The sequence below is a fragment of the Nematolebias whitei genome, chromosome 1, assembly GCF_014905685.2.
Source record: "Nematolebias whitei isolate Nwh7 chromosome 1, NemWhi1, whole genome shotgun sequence".
NCBI classification, from domain to species: Eukaryota; Metazoa; Chordata; class Actinopteri; order Cyprinodontiformes; family Rivulidae; genus Nematolebias; species Nematolebias whitei.
The window spans coordinates 36,700,493-36,708,218 of NC_056498.1; the positions used below are offsets into that span (position 1 = coordinate 36,700,493).

At 48.3% G+C, this 7,726-nt stretch overlaps 1 protein-coding gene across 1 annotated transcript in view; it reads right to left on the reverse strand.

The window, feature by feature from the left end:
• Window positions 1-7,726, reverse strand: part of kdm6ba (lysine (K)-specific demethylase 6B, a) — a gene marked incomplete at its 5' end in the record, with an annotated part of 16,204 nt that overhangs the window by 5,493 nt on the left and 2,985 nt on the right. The window contains 10 exon segments of the mRNA XM_037676776.1: window positions 508-613; window positions 724-847; window positions 939-4,444; window positions 5,199-5,753; window positions 5,870-6,049; window positions 6,159-6,329; window positions 6,507-6,569; window positions 6,665-6,968; window positions 7,064-7,159; window positions 7,332-7,455. Coding sequence (XP_037532704.1) covers window positions 508-613; window positions 724-847; window positions 939-4,444; window positions 5,199-5,753; window positions 5,870-6,049; window positions 6,159-6,329; window positions 6,507-6,569; window positions 6,665-6,968; window positions 7,064-7,159; window positions 7,332-7,450 — 5,224 coding nt within the window.

The following is a 7,726-nucleotide window of genomic DNA, read 5'->3' on the forward strand; positions in this document are numbered from 1 at the left end:
GAGTGTGCAGCCACTGCTCCAGCTCAAAATACGCCATAAAGGAAGTTCTTCTTCTTTGGTGTTTTACAATGGACTGCATCCACTCTGATGCATCACCGCTTCTTGAGACTGAACCCCACACCTACATTTGCGTGAAGGAAGTTTCACTGATGTGAAAACGTAATTCTGTCAATCTGCGTTCCATTACTCCGTGGCTTTCTCGAGGACGCCGGATGTGCGACGCAAAAAACAGAATATTGGAATTTAAGTTCAATTATAGAAGTGAAAATGAAAGTAGTCAAACTGAATTTTCAATACAACAAAATACAGTTTCAAACCAATGGATTTAATTCCAAATAAGGCAAATACAGATTCTTTCTGATGGCACAAGTTTCTGCCCATAGTTTAATAAACTTGCATATTTAATTTACACAACTCGTGGCTATTATCAGTTTTGGGAACCAATGCCTTAATCAACAACTTCTGTGTAAACTGTGAACAAAAACAAGTTCCTTAATGTGAACGTACTGAGTCGAAGCGATCCAGCCAGTCCTCTAATAACCGTAACCGGATTCTTTGGGTCTGTGCAGAACTGCAGCAGGACGGGGGAGAAGGCATCCCTCTTACTCTCCAACTGCAAAAACATGCATCCATGAACATTTCCAAAGATACCACCACCAAAACAAGACTTGTATTGCACGTAAGGCTAATACATAAATGTGTGACAGAAATATTTAGACGTACGTAGATGCTGGGAGTCGGAGGATTGAGCTTCTCTCTAGGAATGGGTTCTCTGGTTATGATGGGTTTAACAGAGAAGGCTGGCAGCAGAAAGGATTCCTTAAATTTTCCTTTGACACGAGTCCCTCTGGAACAAAACGAGAAACAACATGAAGGCTGCAATTAGGACAAATTCTTGATAACATAAAATTTTCATAAAGCTACGTCAGTGCACTTACTTGCAGGACCGGATTATTTCACTTGCGGTGTTCTTTATGCTGATTTCATTCAGAGGAATCCTTTTCTCCTCCACCTCGGAGGCGATGAACGTCTCCCGGTCCCCGCTCTCTACTTTGATCAGGCGAATCTTCAGCTCCTTCGGTGGCCCGTCCGACAGCGCCTTTAATTTCAACAAGTCTGTGGAACCCAACGACGAGCTAGGATTGGCATCGTTCTTATGTTCAGACGATCTCTCTCCCGAACTTGAGGTCCATTCAGCGTGCTCGCCTTCACTCGTGGAGCTGGCACCAGGCGCGTCTTTTCGCTTCCTTTTCTCCGATTCATAGTGACTCCTGTTCTTTTCCGATTCTCGTCTCTGATGATTGAGATCGCCAAGAATTCGGCGATCCTTTTTCTCCCTATGGCTCTTCCCATCCTTGTGCCGCTTGTGGCTGGAGCTGGAATGGCTGGACGACGAAGACGAAGAAAAGTCATCTCTCTTCTCTCGATGCTTTTTCTTGTCTTTCTTGTCCTTGTGCTTCCTGTTGCTGTGGTCATGCTTTCTTTTCTTGTCTTTGTGCTCTTTTACTTTCTCAGGTTTGCGTCCCTCTTCAGTTTTGCCATGGCTCTCTAATTTATCAAGTGACTGTCGACAAAGCATGACTTCACAGCTTTTGCCCAGCTCTTTCAGAGAAGACTCCGAGATGGTCGTCAGTTCGCATTCCTCTTTGATGACCTTAATAGGCTTTACGGTTGGCATATTCAACTTTTCAATAACGTTTCTTTCCTCTGTTTCTCCCTCATCTGTCCAAACATCACTGTCCTCCGTTTTCAGCTTCTTGTCTTCCAGTAGTGAACAAGGGGAGGACTTCTGAGGTGGGATAGCAGGGCTGAACGGTGGACTTGTTGAATCTGATGTGGGAGAACTGCCTTGCTGCTGGCGGTAGATATCGGGGCCCAGTGACAACGACGAGGAATATTTGACACCAACCAAAGCTGACGGAGGGGGTCTTCCAAAAGGCCCACCTCGATAAGCGTACTTCTGACTCTCCAAGACGGTTGCCAGAGATTTAAACATGCTGTTCATCCCCGTTTGATGGAGGTGGGGTCTTTGGGGTGGTGGAGAACAAGATGTGGTCTCGGAGTCTTCTTCAGATTCCTCGTCGGCCTCGCTTTTAGTTTGCTCAGGGAGACCATAGAGCTTAGCCAGGTCACTATGGCGGTAATTTGTGTTCCCTACTCCAATTCTCGTCTCCGCAGTTGATTTAGTGGCCAAAAGAACTTTTGATGAAGATTTAAGATAGTCCTCGTCGTCCTCAAGAGAAGAAGTCCGGCTGCAAGGGGACGCCAGAGAACCTTGGCGGCTGAGCACAGGAGGGCTTGAATTTGATCCCAAATCTTCCTGGTTTGGCTGCTGCTTAGTTGCTGGAATCAGGTCTGGGGCACACAGGTAGCTCTTAACAGGGTCAACACCGGGAGCACAGTTGTGTAAGAGACCTGCGGTCCCAGACTTCTCACTGCTGTACATTTCCTCCTCTTTTTTGATCGATTCATCCAACATCGCCATGATGTTAGCCAGCCCGTCGGGGAGCAATGCGGACAGTTCGGAGGACTCCTCCTCAAACTGAGCACTGCCAGAGTCATTCCTGGCGTTTTCTGTAGAACTCTCGATCACCTGCTTGTTGTGGATCCCCCCGATGGAGGTGGAGGACAAAGGTGGTGGTTGAAGGTTTTCTCTAGACATAGCTTGGTAGAGTTTGGGGGGCTCTCTAAGTGCCAGGGTAGGGAGAGGCTGTTGGGGGTTATCTCTGTCCCTGCCTGAGTCTTTGGGTTGATTAGGTGCTGCTTGCATTGTTGGGGGCTTATTGGGGTACATGAGCTGGTTCATCCCTGAGGTATTGTGTGTTGATGAGGGAATGAATGCTGCTCCGCTGCTGCTCCACATCTCTCTCTGCCGCTGCTTTTCTCTGGCGTACTCAGTCTGAGGCGTGAGGGGCGGGGGCCGCAGCCTCTCTGCGGACGTACTGGGCGCCTGGTTGGATTGACCCCCACGGCTGAGCCAAGGGTAAGGAGGAGAAGCCTGGGAGGCCGGTGGACCTGAAGGAGGTGCAGGGACAGAGGAGAGGGTAGAGATATGAGGGCTGTTGACGGAGAAAAGCCTTTCTAGATTTTCAATGGCCGTCTGCTCTTTTCCTTTTGCACTGCACAGTTTGTCCTCTTTCCTCATTTCCTCCAATTCAATTTGTTTTTTCTTCTCCTCCTCTTCCCTCTCTAGTTTTCTCCTTCTCTCCTGTTTTTCAGCTTCCCTTATTCTCTCCTCCTGTTGCCTCTCCCACTCCATCCTCCTCCTTTCCCGCTCTTTGTTCTCCCACTCTATTTTCTTCCTCTCCTCCTCTTGCCTCTGCCATTCTCTCCTTTTCCTTTCTTTCTCCATTTCCCTCCTCTTCCTCTCCTCTTCTTGTTTCATCTGTTTCTCCTGTTCTTGTTTCAGTCTCTGTTCCTCTTCCCTTCTCTCAGTTTCTTTCCTCTTCCTCTCCTCTTCTTGCCTCCGTTGTTTCTCATGTTCTTGTTTTAGTCTCTCCTCATTTTCTCTCCTTTTCCTCTCCTCTTCCCTTTTCTCATGCTCTCTCCTCCTCCTCTCCTCATCCAGCTTCTTTCTCATCTCCCATTCTCTTTTTTGTTTCTCCTCTTTTAACTTTTTCTCCTTTTCCTCTCGTTCCTTCCTCCGTCTCTCCTCGGCTTGCATATGTCCCTCTAGCTCTGCATCGAGCTTGTCTAAAACATCTCCGATCGACTGGCAGACAGTAGGCGGAGCTTGTGGAGTGGGGTACACCTGTGTTACTGTGGAGCTGGGCTGGTTCAGTCTGGAGGAGACTGCAGGATTGGGCGTTTGGGGAGCATTAGCTGGGCTGTATGTAGGAGAGCCGTGAAGCGGAGTTAAACCTCTGCTAGTAATGACACTGTTCTCTGCCCTCTGGTGCCCTGAGGAGAACAAAGATGATGAGGCGAACGAAGGCGCAGATTGTTTGACTTTAGCCTGAGCATAGTACGACATCTTTTCCTTGTGTGACTTTATGAATTCCTGGGGTTGAGGTTTGTGCAGCTCCTGTTGTTGAGACGGGCCTCTCTGACAGACTCCCTGCAGCAGAGCATCCACCTGAGACTTGGGGCTGGTTTCAGCACTGGTAAAGTTGTAGAGCTTTGGCTCCTGTACTCGTTGCCAACTGTTATTACTGCTGCCGCTGTTCACAGAGTAGCCAGCAGGGGGAGACACAGTCCCCATAGAGACAGCAGTTACAGCAGCCCCGTTAGAACTGCCGCTTCTGTAGGGGCCGACGGTGCAGTGGGCCAGGGATATCGGGGGATTGGACGTAATGACAGGCGTCCGGGCGGAGTTGGTTGGTGGGAGAGGCGGGCTGACGTTATGGTGATGCTGGGATGAACCTGGAAGTCGGCCGTCTACAACGTGATTGTGGCTCTGCTGGGGGTGAGGTAGCAGACCTGGAGGTGCGAAGATGCCCGGCTCCTGAATAAAGGAAACTTTCAGTCAGTCGATGTAACAGTATCAACTGCATTCACTTAATGACATTTGTACGGAGGATGCTCAGACTTGTCGTTATGATTTGACTAAATGATCGCACATTGTTGACTGTAACGTCACAAAGCGGGTGAGCCACAAATGAAACGGCAGAAGGAGAATGTTATCTGTGTGGATACAGGCCGTATACACCTGGATTTGACAGTATCAATCAGTGCCAACAAATATTTGGCTGAGATATGACCGTTTTCATTCATTCTGACATGGAAAATTTTAAACACTACCATTTTCAGCCGCTAGATGGCACTTTAGTATGGCATGCCGTTGTGTCATGTGGTAAGTAAAAGTGGCTATTAATGACACAATCGGCTTGCCGTAGTTTCGTCCAGCTTGCATGGAGCAACCATCAAATTTGCTGCGCCGCCTCGGTGAAATGCAGCTGATTTGACGCCAAAACTGAATTTATTAAGTAAAAGTTCAACTGAGACACACCTTTACTATAATTTTAAGCAAACAAATTATTGCTTTTAAGTATTAATCGTGTTACATTTCAAAGAAAAGCACAGCGAGTCCTCCCATGCATGCTCCTACTTCCGCGTATCGGCTTTTGAAATGCAGCTGATTTGACGCCAAAACTGAATTTACTAAGGAAAAGTTAGACTTATAGGGCGGTGCGACGTGTAATTAAACGTTTTAACAAGACAAGTCTGAAGAACCTCGTAGTGAAATGGATTTTACTCACCAGGGAGTGGCTGCTTGGGCGGCTCTGGTATCTCCAAGCCTCATGGGCACCACTTTGTTGTTGCTGAGGTACTGAGGTGCTGCTGGCAGGTGGAAGGGGTAGGGGTGGGGGAGCACCCTGGTGTCCCAGCCCTGGGTGAGGCTGGAAGTGGCTGTAAGGCACACTGCTGCTGTTTTTGTTGCTGGTTGCAGAAGCGTTTGCTGGTGATGACTGGGTTTTTAGGTGACGATCTTGATCTCCCCTGGTCGGAGTGGTCGGCGTACGGCTGCCACCTTGGCCCCCGCCGAGAGGGCTCCTCTGGCTGTGGAGAGCATGAGGCTCCACAGCCTGACAGGACGGTGCCAGCTCCACTTTGGAACCGGGACTTGGGTAGGAGGAATGAGGGGAGTGATGGTTTCGAGCCTGAGGTTGTAACATGTCTTTATGGAGGTGAGGAGCACATCCTTGGTTGTAGCTTCCTGCGGTGGAGTTTAATAGAGGGGGCCGGTTAGAAGGACTGGAGGAGTTCAGAGAGGACTTTGTGGTGTAGCTGTCCATCCCTCGTTTATTGTTGTCCTACAAAGTCAAGAATAAGAATGTTATCTGTAATTTGTTTAACAAAACATGGAGAATTTAATCAGTATTTGACCTGATGGTCTTTCTATAGTACTCGTGTGTGTTGCTGTTCGGACCTGAACCTCCTGTGATTGTGGGGTTTTGCGATCTGACGTCTGCGGCTGCCAGAGAGCACCATTGTCCTTGTGAATGGGGTTCCAGAGAGCTGGTTTTGGGGGGAGCTGATGAGCTGATGACGAATGCTGAGACAGCACTGTTGATTGGCTGGAGAAACGCTGCGGCCCAGGGTGAGACGCCTAAACAGGAAGTAGATTAATTTGAGCAACATATCTGGAATGAGGAGATCTAAACTCCGTCTTGAAGCTACTATTTTAAAAGAAACGTGAATTTAAGACTGCGCTTTACCTGGTCCGAGCTCCTTTTCCTCTTGCTGGGGCCGGGACAGTCCTCCACAGCAGGATGGGTGGGTATGTGCAGAGGTGGTGGAGGTGTGTGTTGAATCACTGAGTGCTCCCCCAGAGGAGGGCCCGGTCTTTTTAAGTGACCTGCTGGCATCTTCCCTGGGTAGCCCCTCGGCTGTGGACAGAAATTAAACTAAATATTTAAAGACGGACGCATTTAATTAAAACAAAAGCTGGAGGATCGGAGTGTTCACTCGTTTCATCCGTGAGACAAACGGCAGCCTGAACAGGGATTGTCTTTTGTCTATATGGTTGACGAAACAAGGTCACAGCCAATTAGAGAAGCTCCTACCTGGTGCACCTGAGCCCGCATTTCATCTCCCAGCAGTGGTGGACCCCGGGGAACATGCTGCTCCTGAAGACCCCCAATGAAACCACAGAGAAATGTTGAACAGTCTATTCTGATTTAGCTTTAAGGGGGAAAGAAAACCAATATGTAGCTTATGTCACCTTCAGCAGAGGGGCTGGTCTGTTAGGATGAAGATGTGGGTTCAGGAGAGGCCCCCCGCCGCCTGGATAACCACCATTATAGAGACGCAGCGAGTGCTCGGTGGGGAGGGGTAAAATAGGATGGCCTTGAGGGGGAAGGTGAGAATCGTACTGCTTGTCGAGTTGATCCCAGGCTCTGTGAGGAGGAGGAGGATGAAGATGATGAGGGGGATGAAGATGATGAGGGGGAGGCCTCTGCTGCTCCCTCTGCATTCCAGGGAACATCGCTTGTGGGAACTCAACCTTTTCACCTCCTCGCATCGCCCTGGACGGTCAAACATTAATACGACAAACGTGTGTTGACTTTTTATCTCTTTGTGCCGATTGGTTTTAAATTCAGGCAACGGAAGCACAACGTACCCATTACTCAAGTATTTACTGTGATGGTTCAGTCCACCTATAGGTCCAGGAGGTAGATTAGGAAGTAGCTGGTGTTGGTTCATTGTAGGTGAACACCTGGTGAGAAACGACAAAATTGCTTTTAACACCAAGTTCCAAGATTTTTCTTTGGCTCTGCTGTAAACAAAAAAAAACAAACAACTTTTGAGCTGCAGACAGAATTACAGCCAAGCAAAGGTGTTGTTTTTTTAAAAATAAATATTGTGTATGCGTTGTCATGGCTACAGACCTGGCATGTGGCTGCCAGGAGCGGCCGCTCACGGGAGGCCATGGCCCCCGGCCGAGTCCGTCCAGAGGGAAGGAATCCCGCGTGCCTCGCCCGCCTAACTGCTCCACTGCGTGATGCATCCAGCCTGGGAATTATTCACACCCACCTCATTAACACATCAAGAACAAACAAAGTCAAAATGCAAAGGTTGCATCTTATTTACATGATTCGATTGTCTGGAGCTCTTCGTGTTTAATCACTAATGGGTTTACCCTCCCCCAAGTTCTTGTTATTTTGCTTTTACGGAGTCAAACTTTTACCAAAGGGGTCTTGATAAATAGTTTTTCGGGCTTTCTGAAGATCTTTTGTTATTCTTTACACTTTGACTTCAGTTTGATCAAATATGACATTATGTT